General features: G+C 41.8%; 1 protein-coding gene across 6 annotated transcripts in view; it reads right to left on the reverse strand.

Moving 5' to 3' along the window:
- Window positions 1-23,122, reverse strand: part of DGKI (diacylglycerol kinase iota) — a 1,070,690-nt gene that overhangs the window by 391,743 nt on the left and 655,825 nt on the right. For all 6 annotated transcript variants that reach the window (XM_085652009.1, XM_085652006.1, XM_085652004.1 and 3 more), the window contains exons 10-15: window positions 21,001-21,096; window positions 18,531-18,613; window positions 17,502-17,562; window positions 16,456-16,569; window positions 13,765-13,902; window positions 13,198-13,276 (exon numbers count right to left, since the gene is read on the reverse strand). In XM_085652009.1, coding sequence (XP_085508135.1) covers window positions 13,198-13,276; window positions 13,765-13,902; window positions 16,456-16,569; window positions 17,502-17,562; window positions 18,531-18,613; window positions 21,001-21,096 — 571 coding nt within the window. The remainder of the gene's footprint in view (window positions 1-13,197; window positions 13,277-13,764; window positions 13,903-16,455; window positions 16,570-17,501; window positions 17,563-18,530; window positions 18,614-21,000; window positions 21,097-23,122) is intronic.

Below are 23,122 nucleotides of genomic sequence, written 5' to 3' on the forward strand. Positions count from 1 at the left end.
CCTCATTCAAATTGATGATAAAAGTATAGGAAACTGGACCCACTATCTTTATTTTAAGCATTCTTAAATATTTAGAAAATAATACAACTAAAGGAAGTCTCTTTGGCTGAAATTTGTGAGTCCTGATATCATGGCCATGTGGGCTGGCAGTAGAGACATTTAAGTGGCATTTAGCCAAGATAGTATACGTGTAGTGCTGCTTGGAAGAGGGATCAGAAAACATTCTCTCTTCAAGTGGTTCACTTTGCAGTGATAGTGAGACATCCAAGACTGAATCATGCCTAACTTAAATAGGAATGTGTGTGACATTTGTATAATTTACTTGCAAAATTTCAGAAAATTTATGCTTACGTACATACAAAACCAGCATTTAGCGCCAAATTTGACTTGTAAAAATGTATTTTAACGTCATATACACTGTACATAGACTGTCTATATTCCATGCACTAATTAAGAAAGCAAACAATAATAAAAGCAAAGCGTCCCATAAACACCGGTAAAACACCGTTTCAGTTGTTTTTTATAGCGCGAAAATTAGTAACCACTGAAAAGCACAGTTTTTTTGAGGTATTGAAATCACTGGAAAACACTGAAAAAACACCACCAGAATTTACCAAAAATAGAAACTGAAAACAGGAAAGCCTATATATATATTATTTCCATGATTTCTGTTCACATCCCTGGGGTATTATTTCAAGATAATTGACTCTCTCTTAACAAAATTTCTCTGGTAAGACAAACCCCCTCGCATAGCTTTGTCCTCTTTAAAAACGGATAAACCTAACGGAGGTCTTAGGTTTCCTGACTTTAAAACTTATCACACTGCCTTTTCCCTAAAACAGGCTGCCGTTGGCTCTCTTCTGATCTCTCCTTACGTCCTCCATGGTGGATTAAGATAGAGAAATTTCTTATTTCCCCTTTTGACTTTCAAGAAATTCTTGTTTTTTCTACTACTATCTCATTATTACGTTCTCCCATCATCTCCCACTCACGTAAACTTTTAGCTCCTCTTTTACCATCATCTTATCCCTCAGTTTCTTCTTATTAACGACAACCCATTTGGCATAATAAATCATTAAGAATTAAGAATACACGAAGACTTGGCGATCTAAAGGTTTGCGTTTTTTATTGCAACTTCTAGCTGATGATCAACCCTAATCATTGATTGATATCCAAACAAAATGTTCTTTACCAACTACCTTTAATTAACAATATGCTTTTTTACGTCCCTCTCTCATCCAATATCTTCTCGCTTAACCACTTTCTTCCGACCCCACCCAAAGTATACAACGCTTTCTCCACTATTAGACACTTCCCCATCTGCATCCACTTTATACAAAGCCTTACAATTGCCTTCAGACAGGCTTAAAACGAAGACTGACTTAGCATGAGAAAAAGACTTATTGCAATGTTGTCCAACTAGTACATGGGATAAACTATGACTTAAACTTCACAAAACCTCCTGAGCGGTAAACACCACTCAGAACCTTTATTTTGTTTATCGAAGTTTGTTATTTTCCCCAGCGACTTTAGTATCTTTTTCTTCAAACATGTCTTCTACATGTTGGTCATGTTCCTACACTAATGCCGGTTTAAAACACGTTATTTGAGTGCCCTCCTATCCATTTGTTTTGACAGCAGGTTTGGACCCAAATCGGAAAGATTTTCAGGGTTAAGGTCCTTTTTTCTATCATCAACATATTTGTAGGTACTCTAGCACCCCAATGGCCTCAGTCACCATTGAATTTTAAGTTGTTAGATCTATTGTTAGCTGTTGCTTTTCACTTAATAACCTCTAACTGGAAACAAGCATATAAAGTCATTTTTAGAACCTGGTGGAATGCTGTGTGTTTTCATCATAGATTAGACACCAATTATGTTTCTCCTATATCTCTGGCGATCAAGAGGGATGTCTTATGGCTCCCATTAACTACGTATTTATCCTTGTCCACCTCCTCTGATCCGAAAGTTACTAATGTATCAGATGATGTGCAGAAGCCTCCTTAATTTCACCTTGTTGTCTTTTCTAAAGATCATAAGATGTTAATTATGCTTTTAGATTTATACTTTGTCATTTAGTTTTGCTTATTATAATGCTTATAGTGTTTAATTATTACCATCTTCTTAACATTACAATTCTTAACATTATAATGTAATTATATACTGTCCCCTCCCCCCCTTTTTGCCCCTCCCCTTTTATTGTTTATATTTCTCTTGCACACAGCGTGGTAGTTATAATTTTCATATATTCTTGTTTTTCCTATAATCTTTACGTTAAATAGCATTTATTATAATTCATTGTATTGCTGTTCCCTTTGTTTTTCATGTTGGTCTTAATAAACTCAAACTAAAAAAAAAGAGGCCAGTGTATTGAATGGCTGTGTTGCACAATGATATAGATGGGTGTTCCATCTCCAATAATTGAGCTAGCACTCGTTTGTAGACTGAGGACCTCATTACAAGCGGCAGTATTACCCCTGAGAGTTAACTTAGGGGAAAGAGGAGTATTGCCCCATGCTATTCTGAGTAGCTCTGTTTTTCCAGCATGATATCCCAGGTCTGGTTTCACCAGGAGCCGATGGGTACCCCAGTGAAACTACTGCAGGTCTATAGTCGGGCCCAACCCTAGCATCACCATATGGGAAGCATACAACCCTGCTGCGCCCTGGCCTACCCTAGCCTCATGTCCTCTGACTTTAAGATTCCAGACACTGGTGTCCCCACAACTCATAATAAGACCCTTAGTGTGAATGTAATGTTCAATGGCTCTGGCTAACTGCACGCTTCTTCTGATTGTGCACTCATGAATAGTACACAATTCTAGGGAGGATTTAACTACTGTGGGTGTACTTATTAGGTGCGGGCGGAGAGCTCCACTCCGCCCACGGAGTGTGCAGAGATTTGCCTACTCCGCGTTACGTGGAGAACGTGGAGTAGGCAAATCTCCACACACTCCGCAGCGGAGCAGAGTTGACCAGCCCCCGCCTCCATCCCCCCTATTAGGAATTAATTTAAAATACATTAAAGGTAAAAGAAAAAAAACTTACCTTGACTGTGGCGTCCCCTGGCTGCCATCCTCCTCTTCCTCACCATCTCAGGGTGATCTGCGCGCGCCCCTGCACATTCCTTGTAAGAAATGCGCATGCGTGGGCGCGCGCTTAAGCGCAGATCACCCAAAGATGGTGAGATAGAGGTGGAGGGCAGCCCGGGGACGTGGCAGTCAAGGTAAGTCTTTTTTCTTTTACCTTTAATGTATTTTTAATTCATTCTTAATAGGTGGGGTGGAGACGTGTGGCGGGGTGGAGGGGAGTTCCACGGAGTTTGTTCCCAACTCCATGGACCTCCGCATAGCCCCACTCTGCCAGCTCCGCCCGGGGTTGATGCTTATAGCCATAGGCTATTTGTAGTGTACACATTTTAGTCATCTGTTTTGTCCTTATAATCAGTGCCAGTGTTATTAAGGTATCACTGTTAAGCAGTGTGACTTGGTTAATGCTGGGGTGTGTTTTGTCTGCTTAATTAACCATCTAAACCAAAAAATCACATTAAAGTGCTCTTTTCTCACCAGGAATGAATCCCTCCACCCAACCAAAAATCTGAGAAAGCCACTGTTTGTAGCACAGTTGACCACTTGTGTGGTGTGTGTGGATCATTGGTTAACTGCAGCTTGCCACTGACCATTACTTCACACTTCCAAGCGTCTATCACAGTATATGCCGAGAATTAGCCTGTGTGCTTTATAGAAGATACTTAAACTTCATCTCTTATTTTATGTTGTGTTATGTGAATTGTATAGCAGGTTACCACCTGTGTGAGTATCCTGGTGCTACACAGGTGCATGAGGCTAGCCACATGGGAGCTTACTTGAAGACCCAGGTCTTCAGCTTCTTGTGGAATTCAAGAAGAGAGGAGGAGGCTCTGATGTGGTGAGGGAGGTCGTTCCATTCTTTCGAAGTGATGTGCGTAAAGGCTCAGCCTTCTTATTTACGTTTGTGTATGCATGGAACGTGTGCCAGTAAGAGTCCGGCTGAGCAGATCTGTCTGAAGGCTTGGTGCAAATATTTGCAGCTGTTCAAGTAGGCTGGGTCTGTGTTGTGTAGTGCTTTGTATGAGTGGGTGAGAAGCTTGAAAAGTGTGTGCTTGAGTAGTGGGAGACAGTGGAGTTCCCTCATGTGTGCAGTGTTTTGGCTCTGGTGTTAGAGATTGAGGACGAGTCTAGCTGCTGCGTTCTGGGCTGTCTGTAGTATTTTGATGAGTTGCTTGGTGATTCCTGCGTAGAGTGAGTTGCCATATTCCAGCCTGTTCGTGATGAGGGCTTGAGTGATGGTATTTCTGGAATTATTTGGAAGCCACTTAGATCTTTCTGTGCATGATCAGACTGTGGAAACAGGTCTTGGTGACGATGTCCTTTCTGAAGATCACCACTTCAGTTTTGTCCATGTTCAGCTTAAGGTAGCTGGACTTCATCCAAGTGGCCACATCTGTTATGCAGGTGATAAATGTGTTCCTTGTGCTGGGTTTGTTGTCAGAGAGTGATAGTATCAGTTGCGTGTCATCAGCGTAGGTGAGCATTTTGATGATTTCGGCTCACATGATGTTGGGCAGTGATGTCATGTGGGTGTTAAAAAAGGTCGAGCTGAGTGAGGAGCCCTGAAAAACTCCACAGATAAGTGTATTCTTTAGGCATTCATGGTCATACAATTACAAGACAATGTTTGGATGCTAATTTCTGATTTTGTACATTGCTATGGTGATATATCAAACAATTCAGTAAGAAATTGTATAGTATACAGTATGGCACATGCCTGCCGCTATTTAAAGGCTGAGCTAGGGAAGTGGGCTGTAATGGCACATTTTGCTTAACTTCTTGCTCTTTTCCCTCGGTAGGCAGTATGCTTTGATTCCTCATAAATCTTCATTGGCTCGTACCATACCATCTTGGTCCTGCACCTGCATTTTCCTATGTCTGCACCTCGCATATTTTGAGATATCCTGTTTCATTTACCCTCCAGAATTGGCTGTTTCCTTGGTGTCTGCTGTATGGTTTCCTGCAAACGTGCTAGACCTATTTCCTTCAGTTGCCGTTCCTCAATTCCACCAAAACATCGGAATTCCAAGGTGGGAGGCTAGTAAAAGCTCTACCAGTTCCGAGCCAATGCCTCCTTCTGTGTTGAGCCTAAATGACTATTTTCTCTGCAGCACCTCTGCCCGCGTCTTTAGAGCAGCCATCCTAATAAGCAATCCACTTTGTGGTGAGTTATTTATTTATTTATTTATAAAGTTTTATATAGCGCGAACATGATCCCAAGGGATATCAGAGCGCTTCACAGTTACAGATGATCAGGGATGTACAAGCGTCAAATACAAATCAGTGAAACAGTTACAAAGGGTGCATCAAAACATCACAGTGGTTAAAAATAGCGGATCTGGGAGGGGAAGAAAAGATTAAATAAGGATATATAGCAAATCAGTACAAGAAATGAAGGTATAAGTCCAGTATCTTATAGAAGATGATCTAAACCCGATTAAGGTAAGAACTTGCTCATAAGGAATCTTTTTACTTCCAATTTGAAAGAAACCGTGGAGGTGAGTGTGCAAACTTCAGAAGGGAGAGAGCTCCAGATCCTCTGGGAGAGCCGGAGAAAGCTCTTTGACAAGTTCTCTTTTTAAGAAACATCTGTGGTTTCAGGATGAAGGAGTTAGCACTTCTTGAGGATCTACCATCTCTGGATAATTCCAACTTTTGGACTAGCTACTTGGGGGTTTGGAAAAGGAGAGCTTTGTGAGACAGGCAGGCAATCTTTAGCTGTATTCTTGCTATAAAAGGCAGCCAATTTAGAGATTTTAAGACTGGGGAAATGTGTGCATTTCTTTTTGTACCCGTGGTCAGTCTGGCGGCAGCGTTCAATGCAGCCCTAAGTGAGGCCAAGATATATTTAGGGAGGCCACAGAGCGTAGCACTGCCATAGTCTAACCTCAGTAAAACCAGCGCTTGGACCACCTGCTTGAAGTCAGCTTGTGGAAGGAAAGGTTTGAGATTCCCGAGTAATCTCATCTGGTGATTCACTCCCTTGCACACCTTGCTAATATGATTCTTCATATTTAAATGCTTGTCCAGGGTGATTCCGAGAGATTTGGCAGAATCGATAATGAGGGGGGAGTAGTTATAGGCAGCGAGATGGTTCATCCAGAGGTCTAACGTGGCAGTATGATTCGGAGGAGAAATGAGCAGAAATTCGGTTTTGGAGGTGTTGAGTAGGAGGTGGTTCTCGGTTAGCCAGTTTTCAGTATTCATGAGGGTAGTGTTGAGTGATATAAGATTTTTTGGGGAGGAGATTTTCAGGTAGAGTTGTGTATCATCTGCGTACATATGGAAGATAATGTTCATTGAGTTTAGTGCATTAGTCAGTGGTTCCAAGAATAAGTTGATAGTATGGGGGATAAGGGGAACCCTTGTGGAACCCCCATGGATACTGGCGTGGGCTGGGATAGAGAGTGGTTCACCTTTATTCTTTGGGATCTGTGGTGATGGAAGGACGTGAACCATTGCAACACCAGACTGGAGAGGCCATCCTGTGCTCCAAAATAGATAAAATGTTGTTGTGATTTACAGTGTCAAATGCAGAGGAAAAGTCAAGGAGGATTAGGAGGCAAGATTCATTGTGGTCGAGCATTTTTAAAATGTCATCGATAACGTGAATGAGAGCCGATTCAGTGCTGTGTCCACTTTGAAAGCCAAATTGGTGTTGGTCAAGGAGTTGGAAATTCTCAATGTGAGACGCATTTTTCCAGGAGTTTGGCCAGAGTAGTGATGTTGGAGATAGGGCGGAAGTTGTTAAGGTCGGCACTATTAGCATTAGTTTTTTTTTGAATAGGTGAAACCTGAGCTGCTTTTAGGCACTCAGGGATCATGCCTTGAGACAGTGAAGCATTGATAATCTTTGTCCAAAGGAGGGTGATGACTTCCTTGATTCCTTTGAAGACAGAGGGTGGTAACGTGTCGCTAAAATGATTGGATGGGTTGATATTCTCTTTCGCTGAATGGAGTAAAGGTGCCCCATGAGGCATTGTTCTTGGTGCTCAGACTAGCTGGTTTGAGCTGTTCTGAGCGGGACGGAGGGTGCGCAAACAAGTTGATGTCCTTTTCTTGCGGTTGTGACTCCTTGTCTGGCTAGTGCTGCGGTAGTCACTCTGAAGTTATGGTCTGATCTCACCTTATCTACTTCATTTGTCGGGCAAATGCTTCTTTTTTTGTCTCGCCAGCTTCAGAAACTGATTCTTTGTTCTTGTGTGAGCATTATAGCGTAGCTAGTGGATGATGTTATCTTTCAGCCTATACTCAAGCAGCTTTTCCAGCAGATGCATAAATAGGTGTAAAAGCTCTACCACAAGCAAACTTTAAATTCATACATACTGCAGCAATTCTGTGCTAGTCCAATGACACGTCCTCTTCTCTGTACTTGTTGGCCACTATGGAAAGCTGCAATCAAAGCTTTGAGGATCTTTGCTTCACACTGTAATTTGACGGCACTATTCACCCTAGGTAAGAGACCAAACTGCTCACTGTTACATTAGGAAAATTCAGGAACAACTTTTGAGACACAGGAACCCATCTCTTTCCGAGACCATTGACACTGCCAAGAGGATGCCATTCAATTTTTAAAGGAAGTCGCTCATAGTAGACATTCGTGAGATTAAATTTCTTTTGTTTGTAGCAAAACTATATTTGAGAAGACTGATGATAGATTCACGGAAAAAGAGAAAGCTTTGGTCAGTTCATCTGGTAGAAATATATATTAGCGATGTGTGATGTATATATCACTATGGAAACGTCAAGTGCTGCCCTGAAGCAATGAAAGAATGTCTCCAGTGTGAAAAATGGGACATTTTCTAGTGTTGAAGAATTGTAACAAATGTTTCTGAATGTAGACTTAATATGCAGGTTATTAGCATTTCACAAAATGAAGAACAGGTTGAAAACATTCGTCAACAGAAGTTATTTGGAATTGTTGAAGAACCTTTCTCCTGACTGTGAAATTTGTGATGAGAGCATCACTATCCACGTTTTGGCTGACTTAGATGCACGCTTTACCATTATTTCTGATTAATTGTTTTTTTTTTAGAGAAACTGGAGAACATACCCTTAAAAGAGACTGATGATAGAACCTTCTTCTAAGGTGGTAAGGCTACTGACATGACTGTATGTTTCTGTTTTCTACAGAATTTAATAAAAAGTAAGATATTAGGTAACATTTATGTAGCAAAAAAGGACAATAACCGTCAAGGTGCTGCATCAAGACCATTTAGGCATAACATGAAGACCTGGCACTGTTGTTCCAATTACTTGTATTTCTACCTAAAATTATAAAGAATTACATGTTTTAAAAAGCATATAAAATGCATTTGACCCATCTAGAATGTGTGAAATGATTTTCACACCCAATTGAAGTAAAGGGTATGTCAGTTGTATCACGCATAGCCTTAAGAATGCTTCTTTAAGAATGAGGAAAGAGTTATCAGTAACGTTAAAGGACAAGTACAAAAGGGGTATCTTCAGGGTGTATTACTACCACTGTCGCAGGAAAAAGACACGCAAACTGAGATTATGGGCCTGATTATGTTGTAAATCGGAAAGCCTAAGACCACAGGTCGGAGGTTTTCCGACTCACATTGTGGGTTTCACTTTCGATTGCGCATTACAATGCCAGCGGTCGAAAGTGAAACAGGCCAGTCATTCCAGCTGGATTCCGATGGGCTCACGAAGCCCGTAGGCCATTCAGAGGCCCCACTGTAATCCCTGAGGACGGCGTTTCCGACGTTGGGATTACAATATTGGTTTCCGACAGGCTTTCTGTGTCGAGCTTTCCGACATGGAAAGCCTGTCGGAAAGCAACTTTGGGGGACCTTAGCAGGGCCCCTATTCCTCCACGGCCTCCGGTTGGGGGCTGATAGGGCACCTGTGGTGCCCCCCTATTTATCTCTGCACCCCGTGGCAGGCACCTTGAGGTGCAGGGATTAACAGAATCTACCATTTCTATATAGAAGCTAGTGCTACAGCCGGTTTACGGCCGCAGCCCAAGCTCCCATAGAGAAATTGTAATACTGCTGTCTGGACCACTGACCAGAGGTCGGTCACCCAGTTTGCAGATTTGAAGATATTGTGCTGCAACGTGGGAGGCCAAATACTTTTCCACCTTTAACCGATGAGCTGCATATCATCAGATTCAGTTAACTCTCACCTGTCACAAGCTTACTACCTTTCTAACGCAAGATGGTACTTTCTGTTTTATGTTGATGCCTTTTGGCTTGGTATCAGCTGCCTATCTGTTCCAGAAGTTGATGGACAACATTTTTTGGAGAGCATGGAGGGAGCTGTTGCTTACAAGACAATACTCTTATTTTACTACTATTTTTGATACTGTTAGTGTGGTCAAGGAGATTATCAATGAGAAAGATTAGGTACAAGAAATACAAGTTGATAAACTCTGGTGTAGGTAAAGAAGTTAATTTCTCTTGATTGGCCTAAGGAAGAATCTTTGTCTGCCAACTAACAAGTTTTTTCGAAGGTTAAGGATGAATTAGCTTGTTAGGGAAATGTAAATTTGAGAGGTGCTGAATATGTACTCTTTGGAAACATCAGAATGAGCACCATGTTCATAAGGGATATTGAGTTAAGAATGCTACCAAGAAATTAGTCAGAGTGTATTACTGGTGGACTTTTATGATAGTTTTTTGAAAATGTGATTGAATTGCAAGAATTCTGGCAAATGTTTGAAAATCTTTAATGTTCTAAAAGGTATTTACTGTTCTAAAATGTATTTGGGTGAAAATCTATTGATGTGAATAGAAAAATAGTGTTCTGCGCCAGGTGCACTATCAAAAGTCAGTTACTTTCCTGGTGTTACTAAATAGAAGAAAAAAGAAGTAGAGAGGCACCTCATCAGCAAACTGTTAACTGATATGTAGCTCTTGTTAACACCAAATTTAATAAATTAAATATATAAAAAGGGTTATCCTCACTGTAATTTTTTATAATATAGAAAATGGATACCTGTAAAGAATAGTTTGCAACATTGATATCAGCTGGTGTAAAAAAAATGTAAAGGATAAAACCAGCCAACACGTATTTCGCAGCTCTAAAGCAACCTTGTGAAGGTAATACTCACAGGACATAAAATGATGAATAGTAAAATTTCAGAAAATTGGATCTGGTTCTTAAAACAATTGGAGCTTTTTATGTGTAGTCCTCTCGGCCAACACTCTATGGTCTTTGATGAGGTCTAAGAAAGCGTTACCCCTACGAAAGACTTGGACGGACATTGAACATCCATCTTACTTTGATTTCTATCACCAAGCTCAACATTTTGTTTCTGACGCATACAAAGAGCTGGCCCAACTCTGACCACTTGCCAATTTATGCTCCTCAATCATATACTTTCACGTACTAATCCAAATTACCCAAGTTTTTATTTTTGTACACAAGTTGCATTGCTGACCAAATGCAATAAATAAAGCTGAAACAGAATTTTAGTATTTCAATCAATGTAGGAGATAAAACAGAGATGAAAAGCAATCCTAAATTAGGCAAAAGATCTCAAATTCAGAACAAAGTAATCCTAGGCAGGGGTCCCTAGCAGGAAAGATGTCTGTGCCAAACAATCACAATCCAAAATTGCACATCCATCGGGCAGAGCTTCCCCTCAAGTTTGAATGAAGTAAAAAAGATAAACTAAAAGCAGAGTTATTTTTCTTCTAATAGGTATTTAGTAGTTTTTGATATTTTTTTCAAATGACTGGAGTGTATGTTTTTCAAGGAATGCACAGCTGATTGCGTTTTGGACTTCATGGTTTTCCTATTTCTATAACCATAGATAACAGAGTTCAATTCACTTCTTCCAAGAAAATGCAATTTCTACCGCAGATGAATCAACACAATTTTTTATATTCTTTCAACAGTAATGATCAAGCTGTAAGCTTAAACAGGATTTTGAGTGAAGCAATTCAAATTGCTTTAGGTACATCCGTGCTAAGGAGTTAATTCATGAAAAAATGTAGGTTTATCATTACGCACCTCATTCTACTATTTTGTTTTCTCTATTAGAATGATTAAATAATTGCATTCCTCCAATCTAAGCGCTTCTAGGTTATCACATTATATATGATTCAAAATTGATTCAAATATGCATAAGAAAGTGACAGAAAATGTATTGTCCAGACAACAAATGATTGTTTGACATCAGCAAACCTGTCAGAGGTCCTGTTATTGTCAAAGATGATTTAGTTATCAAAGGCAAATCAACATTGTTGGTGACTAACGCAGCTGGATCTTCGGTCACAGCAGTAGAATCTTAGCAGACTAGTTAAAGTTAATGATCATGAGGTGAATGACTGTAAAGACAAAACACTGTGGGAACATTTTCCAAGAGGATTGGTGCATCTCACTTTAGGCAGGATAGTGTATATATAAGTCTACACAGTCCTTGTTACCCAGACACCCAGAGAAATGACTTGTTGTGGCTGACCGAGGCATGTAGACAAACAAAGCTCCAATGTTTTCATATAAAGTTCTATAAAAGCTTCTCAACCACAACCTCTGAAGGATTATGCTTAGTTATATACCCTTCATATCTTGCAACACCTATGAGGCTAATGTGAATTCCATATTTTCTTTAAACTGTTCTGTTTAGTGTATTTGTATAAAGGGCAGATATGCTGTAAAGGCACAGACAAATGTGTTACCCTCTTGTGCGCCTTTTGCTCTGTAGACTGCATGTGCTTTGTTTCTGTGCCTTAATTGATTTGCACCATACCTCCTTTGTCCTCCCATGCCTGGCCCCCATATGGTTCCCTGCGTGCTTTGTGATCTTGGGCCTATTTCCATATGTTCTGTGCTGTGCTTTAATTTAAGAGGTAATCTGAATCAATAAACAGTGAATTACTGAAGTTAGAGGAGACAAATGAGAATAAATACTACTTTAATATAAGTAAAAAGTGAGTGAGAGGTTAAGTATGACTTCTTTATATCGAAATGGAGAAAAGTGACCTCTTGTCAAGGACAAGACACAGTGAAAGTCTCTCTCGCTCCCTTCTTCCTTACCCAAAGAAATGGCTTCTATGTCATGCCACCCTACACTTAATATACATGTGAAAGTTGTCAGGTTTCTCCTAAAAAAGCTCGAGGTTAGTAAGAAAAGAAATAAAGTACAGAAAAAACACCTTGGCAATATTGGTAGTTCTTAAATTGATGAGTTTTGCAGGAGTTGGAAAGCAAGACATCTCCTTCTTCCGACTACTCAGCCTTGTGTCCTAGACTGCTTTCATAGCAGCCTACTGCCAGCAGAAAGTCATGCCAATGCCAGTTCATAGCCTTGAGTAAAGCAAAGAGGGTCTCTTTACCCCGCATGCCAGTGCAATATGCATGAGGGTCTTTTAGAGAGAGGAAGAGTACACAGGAGCTGCACTGCCTTCAGTCTGCTGATGTGAGGCCAAATGACCACACCAATGCTTCTCTCCCCGGTGAGCACCTGGCTAGAGCCAGGGCTGATGTGCTATATAAGGATCACCTCATTAACAGTTGTAAATCTAGATGACAAACAATGAAATCTAGAAAACTCAACTAAAATGGCGGTTCAGTTGATTACTGTCCGTGTGGCAGAAATCTGAGTTGAACCCGACTTAAAACCCATTATTGTGACTTAAACGTTTCATCCTTCCAACATCAACAATGGGTTCTGCAATCACAACATCTATTATGATAGCTGGTGGTGTCACTCAGAGACTCTTGCACTGACATCCCTCTGCTTTGATCAGCCAGAGCTTAGCTTAATTTGCATCTGAATGTGGCCTGTGACTGCCCTCTGATAAGTATATATGTCTTGGAATTAAAAACTTAATATACCATATATTGCATCTGTGGTCTTATCAATAACCACAGCTGAACTTACAAATGAGTCTGTGCAATACACATGTCTGTTTGGTGTGGTACAGTAATTGTGTCATTTTCAGTCACTGAGTACGTGGTTTCATGTAGCAAGATGAGAGCACAATCTGTGTGTGGGGTGTGACAGATGATCTATAAAAGTGCTGCAACTTTGTATCCCTAATACCTAATTTACTTGTTTGCTTTTGTACTGTATATTGGTATTATTTTGCAATCGGTGCTTGTTAACCAATTTGGTTGCTGTTATCTCAGCTTACCTCTGGATTCGTGGAACTCCAGCGTAACATGTGCGTCAAATCCCAGAGAGAAGTAATTATTAAAGACACTCAGAGGAAGCTGCAGAAAAAGAGATGGGTTACTTCTTGTGTTTTCTACCCCAACCAAGTGAGAACCCACAAGAACCCATGCAAAGGCAAACCATCCCCAAGCTCCTCAACAATTCTACTCAGAGGATGTTAACCAATCCTCCTATGGCAAGCAAGAACCCAAATGATTCTAAAGAGGGAGGTCACATACTATTTCCCACACCATGTAGATCAACTCCTACGAATTTAAAACAGGGAATTTATCTTTTGATTTTTAACATACTCAGGCGGTCACCTGACAAACTATAGACCAGTATGCAGATGTTTAAATTTGCATCCTCCCCACCCATGCAAGCACCCTTCTATTGACAAGCACCCGTACAAATATGTACATGAAATGCAATCTCTAGCTCCACATTTGGGTGAGTATCCCAAAAAGACTGTACAAAGGGGAACTGACCACTGACCTTCCATCCCCACACAGACGGTGCCCTTTATACAGAGGAGCCGACCTCTAACCTTATGCGCTCCGTCATCCATCTCTTCTTGGGGCATGTCTGGATTCTTTTCAACCAGCAGATTCCATCGATCTAGTTGCACTATCGTCCCATCTTCCACATGGCAGAGGATCTTGGAAACAGGCTCATCTGTATACCCCTGGACAATAAGAGGGACAAATGGTAATATAAGGTGAGGAACGGTGTCGTTCTCATCGTGGTAAAAATCTGCCATGGCATATAGCGACAAGAGGAACACCACATCCTGTCTTTTCAAGTTGAAAACTCAAATTCAAACCTGCAAATGTTATCAGATGAATGAACTTCAGATAATTTAACTGGTAAATGCATAGTTCAGTGAAAACATTCAAATGAACTTAAGAATGTGATATTACCTTTAAACTAAGAAGCTATAATCACATCAATCAATGGCTTTAATTGAGAATTGCAAACACTACAATGAGCACACGCAGTATGGTAATGGCAGTAACATGTCAAACATCTAGATGAGACTGCATGCAGATTTATGACTGGCTCAAGAATAGAGACAATCTGAAAATCTGCAAGTGGCTTATTCAAGATTACTCGCAATAATTCTGAGCATAGAAGTGTACTTGTGATCACAGTGAAACACCCAGGATCACAACATGCTCGGTCGCCATTACCCTACTCAACCTAAATTCAGCATTTGGCATGGCAAACTATAACATCCCTTTAAGAAGACTTGTGAAGGCTGGAATCGCCAGAAGAGCTCTTTCCTGGCTACAGCACTTGCTTGAAGATAGGACATTTCATGTCTTTGAAGAAGGCTGCATGTCTTATATATTCCCTCTAAAATGTGGAGTAACTCAGGGCTCATCCTGGAGCCCGACTTTGTTTAATATATACTTGATGCCACTTGCAGATATCGTCTTACCCTTTGTGATCTCAATAGTTACTTATACTGACGATACGCAACTAGTTTTCTCTCTGACTCAAAGTAAAGACTTCCCTTCTTTCTCTCTAGGCCCACGTCTTGAAAAGGTAGCTACGTGGATGAAACACTCCTGTCTTAAGCTTAACAGGGACAAAACTGAGCTCATGTTCCTCAGCAACAATTTAAACGTGGGTCTGAGACTGTATTGGCCAAGTTGTGTAGGTCCTCCTCCCCCATCTAAAACCATCATTAAAAGCCTTGGTATATAGCTGGAGAATTCTCTCAAATTTGACTATAAGTTACTGAAGCTTGCAGCCACTTGTTACAGCATGCTCAGAATGCTTCAGAAGATTATTCCTTTTGTTCCTTTCACTCCAAAAAGTCTGATAGACATTCTCTCCCGCATGGATTATGGGAACTCTCTTTACCTAGAAGCTCCAAAGGCCACAACAAGGAAACTTCAGGTGGCACAGAATTGTGCCGCGCGATTGCTGTTCAATATACCTACAAATCAATCTGCCCGACAAGCTTAGAAATATCTTCATTGGCTCCATGCAGCTGAGAGTATGAACTTCGAATCCCTGGGCATTGCCCACAAGGCACTGTTGGGTAAGGGACCCCTGTTTTCCTCCTATTTGCTTTCATTCTACCTCCCTCGAAGAACCCTGCACTCCTCTAATGCATACCTGGCCAAAGTACCCGCATTTAGAAGAGAACGATTTGGAGGGCGCTTTTTTTAATACAATGCGGCTAGATTATGGAACACCATCCCCTTATCTCTGCGTTCTGCAAACCAACTACTTCCCTTCCGAAAAAATTATTAAAACATGGCTATTTCAGAATATCCTCCATCAATAGAGGTTTGAAATACCCTTCTATATGCTACTGTGCAGCACTATCAACGCTGGAATGTCTATGGGTAGCTACGTGCTCTGTAAGTGCTTCATAACAAAACATAACATAACATAATAGTGGTGTGCACAGAAGAGCTTGTGTGATGGTAGTGACTCATCCAATTTCTGTCCAGGATTCTGGGGCTTGGGTAGAAATTGGCTAGAGGGTGTATTAAACAAGAGGGTGGAAGGTATGAAAAGGCAGGATATTGTGTGGCTTTACACCAGTCATTGACCAGAGAGAACACCATGCAGCTTATATTGAGTGTGCAAGCATCTTCCCACAGAAGAAAATACCTAGGTGGAAAGGTGGGTGGGTAGTGTGTATGCGTGTGAGGATGTGGATGTGTGGGGGTGCTAAATCAATTGCTCAACTGAACCATAGTGAGGAGACTGGCGGTTCAAAATTAGGGCAAGGTGTGAGTCAGAGCTGCCTGTCAACATAAAATGTGCCCTTCTACTGAGCTAGTTGTTCTTTACGTAAGAGACTGATAGGATTTCATTCTGGATGCAGTTTCTTGGCTGGAACCGTGGCTGTGGGGGGCTTCATAGTTTGAGGACTTTTTCACTTTTAGGCCAGCACCGAACGTGTATCCCCAACACACCATTGCATTACCATTCACCCAGCATAGTATCCCGGGGTAGACTCATGCTTGGCTGCACATTGGATGTAGAATCAGGTTTTGTATGAGCAAGACTTTGACAAGAACCCACTTAAAACAGGTGATATCAAAAGCATAGGAATAGTTGTGAGGAGTATGGAAAATGGAGACTTACACATGATCAAACATACAACGGTGAATAGCAGTGGAACCTGGGCAATGTCAGTGAACACAAGATTAAATCTACATTATTTATGACAAACAACCATGATAATGACAGCATAGGAAATATGAATGCTTACCCCTCCCCAGTTGAGTGTTCGAGCCAGGTCATTGCCTGTGCCCAGTGGAAGTATAGCAACGGGGGGCTTGGGGTGCAGCTGAAGCTCATCCAGGACGGAAAGGATCCAGCCCACCTGCCAAGCAATAGCAGAAAATGATGTAACAAAGTTGAAAGTTTGAGAAGAAAAGAGGGGAGGGGAAGGGAAGGGACAGGAGTGGAGAGAAGAGGGGGGATGAGAGGAGAGAGACAGAGGGATAGGGAGGGGGGAGAGGGATAGGAGAGGAGTAGTTAGAAGAGGAGAGGACAGGCAAGGGAAAAAGAGATGAGAGGAAATGAGAGGGGAGGGGAGGGGAGAGTGGGGGAGAGGAGAGGCCATACACAAGAGTTGTTGCAACAGTAATTGGGAATCTATACAAAAGACAACTGCTAATAAAAGATATGTTTTCAAGATCAGTAACAAAGCAAAATAAATTAAAGGAGCTAAAGTTGTTACAAAGGAAATGGGTAAGTAGGCTCAGCGTTACGATACATGGTTATATTTAGGATTATGGGAAGGGCTATAGTTAGTGTTATGGTACAGTTTAGAGTTAGGGTTATGGTTAGAGATGCTCTGGGTTACTTAGAGGTGGTTTAAAGCTTATTTGTAATAAAGGATATTGCAAAAGTAGTTTCATTATTGGAGTACTTCTAAGGTAAATTCATTCCTTCATTATTGACAACTCTTTTGTTAGGATTATTTTATAAAGGTATTTCTTTACAAATATGCACTTTTTTAATGTACAATAGGGAGAGTAGGGATTGCTGTTTAGATAGAAAATTACATATAGGAGAAATGACAAAGAGAAACCTTTGATATGAAGGGAGAAAGAACTAAACAGAGAACACCAAAGGTTCAACCAGAACAGATGAAAGCTATTCATAAAAACACATGAAAGTAAAGTTGATCTAAATAATGCATTGCTTTACTTTGCTTCTCCAACTGCATTATTAGGCATACTGTATACCACACCCACACACTACATCCACTCCATCTCAGCAAGGAGTCTTATTACAATGCACACTTACCGTCCCGTCACCACCACAAGCCAGTATTCGGAGGTTTGGCACTTTTCTGTAAAGCTCAAGCCTTAAGGAAAAAGAAAATGAAAACAACTTCAAAGGTATCCAACATGGAAACAAACTTTTTTGTCCCTGCTTTAATAACACAAAGCCAAAATTAACGCTGTGACTACTTATGGGACAGCAGTGAGGGGTATCTAGGCCCACTGGTTCTTCAGCAGGAGTAAAATAGACTCTTGTGTAAATAACTTGCCCTGGCTAAATCAGCTACCCCCTTCACCTCCATAATCTACATAATCACAACAACCATTTTGGAATGTACACAACCATGTATTACATTTTGGGGGTTTTAAGACTTTTTCATAAAATTGGCATTGAAATTGGAAAGACTGATATGTACCTATGAACAGTTTCTTAAATTCGCCTCACTACAGTCATCATTTGTGGAAGACACTTACCATTGTGGCATTTGAGTGCAGTGTGTACTTGTTAACTATAACACCTCATTTAACCATCCACATTCACAACACTAACATAAAAATGCATAATTCACATCATAAAAATGCCAACATGTTTCAGATTTCACATTTCTTATAACCAATCATATTCAGGACACCCAATATTCAAATACACAATGTATGCAGATCTTCTATCATGTGTAACTCTCAACACTTGCAAATTAACGCAATATCACTAAATGCACATGGATACATGTAACATTCTTCTTAGTGTTTCTGGGCATTCATATCACTGAAGACCAATTTATGAAAGTGATTGGTTTTCCAACCCTTTACTTATAAGGTATTCTCATAATCAGGACGTTTACTGCTTTTTGCTATTCTTTTCATACTTGGTATTAATCCCCAATATTACGGATGTAAAAATCTCACTTTTCAGGTGGAAAACTAATTCCTTCTTGTTAATATTGTTTCTCTCTAGGTGCAGTATATTATCATGGTTTCTAGTATCCTCTTCTAATGTAATCTAATTTCATACACTTAGGGCTAGTTCGGTCTCTGTATTATTGATACGTACGCTTCTCGTGGTCCTTCCTGAGAGAGATCGAAGACTTGGCGTGGATTTAAGAACCACATGAACATCTGTAAAACTTTCGTACCCTGTGCAATTGTGATGAGATGAAGGGAGAGAGGTATCAATACATAATTTATCCAAAATTAACAGCCAGATATTTCCCTTTACAAAGACTTATTGTCCGAGAGAAGGTGTGCAGGTGACTGTCCGGCCATGGCAGTAACAGCTATTTATTTACTTAAATAGTCAGGTATATTGCTCCTGCACCAACATGCATTAGGGTGCTTTACACAAATCCATAAATTTCACATTGTACCATAACGTATGTAATACGTTAGTACTCATATATCAATTGCAAGTACCAATAGGACGCTGCAGAGGAATAACAATTGGTTGGAACTGTACTAGTAACACAAGCTACACATCAGCATTGCACATTAATCTTAGGATGTTTGTAATTAACCAATACATGGCAATAACAGCATGAGCCAAAGAATAACCATTTTCTCAAACTCATCTGAATGTTCTTTGACCACATAGCCTTATCCTGCATTGCTCCTAGTCTAGTACCCGAATATGAACTCTTGTGGTTTCATTATACATAGCTCTGTCTTTCCTGTGCACCCTACGGCACTATTCTACTTTGCTGCTGCTCAGATGACTTCCCTTCTCCCTAATGGCCTCATTATTTCTTTTTCCAATTCTGCTGGTATCAATGGTCACCAAAAGCCTTGTTTTGCATTGCTCTTGCTGTGCTTCAAGATTACGAGGCCTCATTTTGTCTTGTTCCTGCTCTGCTAGCCTCTACAGTCCTGTAGCCTACATCCTGTATTGATCAGGTGTGTTTGAGCTCCCTTGTCTGGAAGCCTCATCCTGCCTTGTTCATGGTTGTGAGGACTTAGCCAATCCTGTTCCTTATTTATCAATCTTCCTGGTCCTCTGAGACTTCGTCCTCTCTTTCATATTTACTTGTAACATCACTACACAAGAGGCCTTATCAGTAGCAAAGAAAGGAAATAAGAAGTGGACCAACCATCAACCCATGCAATGGTGACGGGGCACAAGCCAAAAACTAAAAAAGAGCTTTATTCTCTATTCCCTCCATGTTTTGTTTTGTTGCTGGCTGAGTTTCAGGGCAGGCACAAGCAGCTGACAATAGCTGTTGCCAACAGCTTAAATAGATTCCCCGGTGTTGTCCCTTGAGTCTCCAAATATCGTAATTTCAAGGGAAAGTGACTCTTTCAAATAGGCCATGCAGTGGGCACCATTACACAGGGAAGTAGGTGTGATCCCCAAGGACTAAACATGCAAGCATTTAGGCTTGGCTGAAAGTGCACCCAACACAATCCTGTGATTTATCCCTAATGTCGATCATTGAAATATCCCTGACATGTATACAATAAACTTGCTATTCATTCTTCATGGCAGCCTGGATCACAGTCCTACCTATTCCCACAGTAACCACAGTTGGAAATATCCTTGCGACTGGCACCTTGTCCTAGGAGAGAGAATGGCTTTCCAAAGGATGACCGGCTCATAAAATTAAAGCTCACATTCTCCTCACTGGTCACCAAAGGCTACAATCCTCTGTAAATTCTAATTGCTCATACACCTCACACACACAGCACAACCAAATTCAGATAAAAGAGTGGTGAACAACAACTAAAGTTACTACCCTATTTCACCTTTGTAGACTTCAATGGTAGAACCTGCACTCAGCAGCACAGGTGGAGGGGCAAGACTTATTACAACCCTCTTAATGGAAGACCATCATACTACAGCACTGCAACAGCACATTTCGCATGCCATGGGATTTTCCACTCTACTAGATAACAGGAGATAAGGTAACTTGGCAATCAACAGCAGGGTCTTCACTTGATTATTTATTAACATTTGATGCTGCAGTACAAAGTATCCTCTTGCCTTCAAAGAGATGGTCTCTTTAAACCATCCCAACTCTACAACACTAGAGAAGCACCAACCCCTATAGCTCATGCAGAGAGACACATTTTTACTTTCCCCACTGTACAAAACATTCTTTAATGACTTACAGCGTCTGTACACCAACTGCACTGATATTAAGTCTTCGTGTACACGTGTACTTGAAACCAGATCTGCCGTTCACCAGGCACCACAGCTTTTTCCAAGCCTTATAGAGGTTCTGTCTTTGTAAGGATCCACTCTACTGAACCTGAACTGTAAATGCACTCTCAGGCCTTGCAAACTCCTAACTCTGCTGTACCACTTGGGCCACCTACTTCCATAATTCTTAAAGAAACACTCTTTTATTCCCCTTCAATTGAAAATTAAGGAGATTGTGAACCACAGTCTTCCCTGACCCGTTTAGAATGCTCTAACTCCATTGCGCACCAGAAGCCACAGCCCGCTCTGCACCTCAAAGAGACTTTTTTTAAAACTATGTCGTCAGACCCCGAGGAGGACGAAATCGGCAAAGCCATACTCTGGGTCTCACCTGATTACCTCCACTCTTTGGATTCACAAATACAAGCAGCGGTTTCATGAGGGAGGAAGAAATGGGTTTCAGTGCAAAGGGCCGGCCTTTACTGTCCTGAAAAAAAGAAAAGACATAATCAATCCAGGAAGGGACAGATGAGATTAGAATTTAATGACCTGTCTACCACTCCACTAGCCAAGCAAGGCCTCAGTCCAATACAGATACTTCATAAACTCAGTAAGATGGAGTAGTAGACAGGGGTCTTGGAAATCAACATTAAATACAGAGACAGACAGAAATCGCAGAAAGAAGCTAAAGATGTTCATTGAGAACTCACAATGAGGAGGATTCTGTAATGCATGCAGCATTGCACGTTCTTCCTCGCCTCTAAAGCAGTGAGTTGGTAAAACATTTGAACATGCTGCTGTATGTTTATTTGGGAATTATCGCGAAATACTGTATTCAGAAACTGTGGGCCTGATTCACCAAGATAAACTTAGACCTGAAGTTTAAGTTTACTACTTTTTGGTATTCACAAACAGACGTACGAGCAGTATCTTTACGACTGCAGAGGTTCCGCCCCAAATGCAGAGTTTCCACCCTGAGTGCGGAACCTCTCCCATCCAAAAGATACTACTTGTAAGTCCCTTTGTGAATACCGAAATGTAGTAAACTTAGACTTCAGGTCTAAATTTACCTTTTTTAAATCAGACCCTGCATGTCTACTACAGTTACAGAGATGAGGTGTGATGGCATATGCAACTCATAAATCTGTCTTCTCTGTGTTGAAAGCACACAACTTTGAGCAAACACAGCAGCTATAGCTTACTGAAATACAATGTTAAAATGCAGAATCTCCAGCATGACGTTTCTGCAGGATTGGTTGCCAAACATCCTTGCAAAGTACACAGTACAAAGTATTGATGTTGCCTTAATCCACTGACGGGAATTACTTCAAGAATACAACACAAGGAGGGGGCATGGCCTGGCGCCGGTAAAGATGGCCGCCTAAAGAAACAGCTCCGCCGGGCCCGAGCCCAAAAACCCTGAAATCCGGCACAAATCCTGCAGTAGTGGTCCCGGAATACCTGCAGCGCTGTCGGAACGTTATCCGACCCGATCGCTGCTGAATATCCGATCCAGGAAGCAGCTCTGTCCCCCTGATTACTGACTCCGAGGAGGGGATCGCTGAAAAAGGACCGCGCAACGAACGGGAGTGGGATACAAGCCCGCCCTCTGTGGGCCCACTGTGGCTGAGTGACCGCCAAGGTACGGATCGTCGACTTCCCTCTCTCTGCCGCCCTTTCCCTCCTCTTTGCCGCGAACGGCGGCTCATCAGCATCTGCAGTGGGGTCTGCCGGAACTCGGGGGCTTTGGTGGGAGGCTGTGGCCTAGAGGTTTCCGGATGTCGCTCTCTACGCGGTGGTGAACTGGAGGGGACGGCGAATCGTGGCCTACGCCTTGCCTCTATTGTATGCTGCCTAGCTGTAGCGGGGGTGCACGACTGAGGCGGCGGATCTCCGCTTCATCTCCCCTCCTCCCGAGGACGCATTCGCATCGGCCCATCGGAGCTTGGAGCGATCGGAAGACGCAGCTCCACCTACACAGTTAGGATCTATGGAGGTTGGGGGCAGCGGGCGCCAATCTCCTGGCACACTATCATAGGTACCACTGAGTCACTCCCCAGGGATGCGTGGGATTAACATCGGGGCAAGCACCACCCATAACGGTGAGGGAACAGAATTGCTGGTGTACGCTGGATCGCTGTGCCCGCGCAGGAGGCTGAAGTGGGAGAGTGCCGGATGGTGGCTAGCGGCGGTGGCCGTGAAAATAACGGTGTTGGTCCAGGGTTCACCCCCCCTCACATGTGCACTCATTGCACTCACGGACAACATCAATAAGGTGGTGCCACCGCAAATAAGGTAAGAGACCTGACACCCGACTGGCAAGGGTGAGCTACTGGCAGCGACAAAACCACTGACGAATGGTGGAGCAGACCACACTCGAGAACTGAGTTGGGGTGTCCAAGAGGAACGAAATTATCCCACCGGCAAGTGACCTCCGGAACACGCGCCACTACCATGAAGCCCAAGGGTGGAGCAGTGGTGCAGACAAATAAACTTGACAAATACGCCGTTCC

This window comes from Triturus cristatus, chromosome 4_1, assembly GCF_964204655.1.
Source record: "Triturus cristatus chromosome 4_1, aTriCri1.1, whole genome shotgun sequence".
Taxonomy (NCBI): Eukaryota; Metazoa; Chordata; class Amphibia; order Caudata; family Salamandridae; genus Triturus; species Triturus cristatus.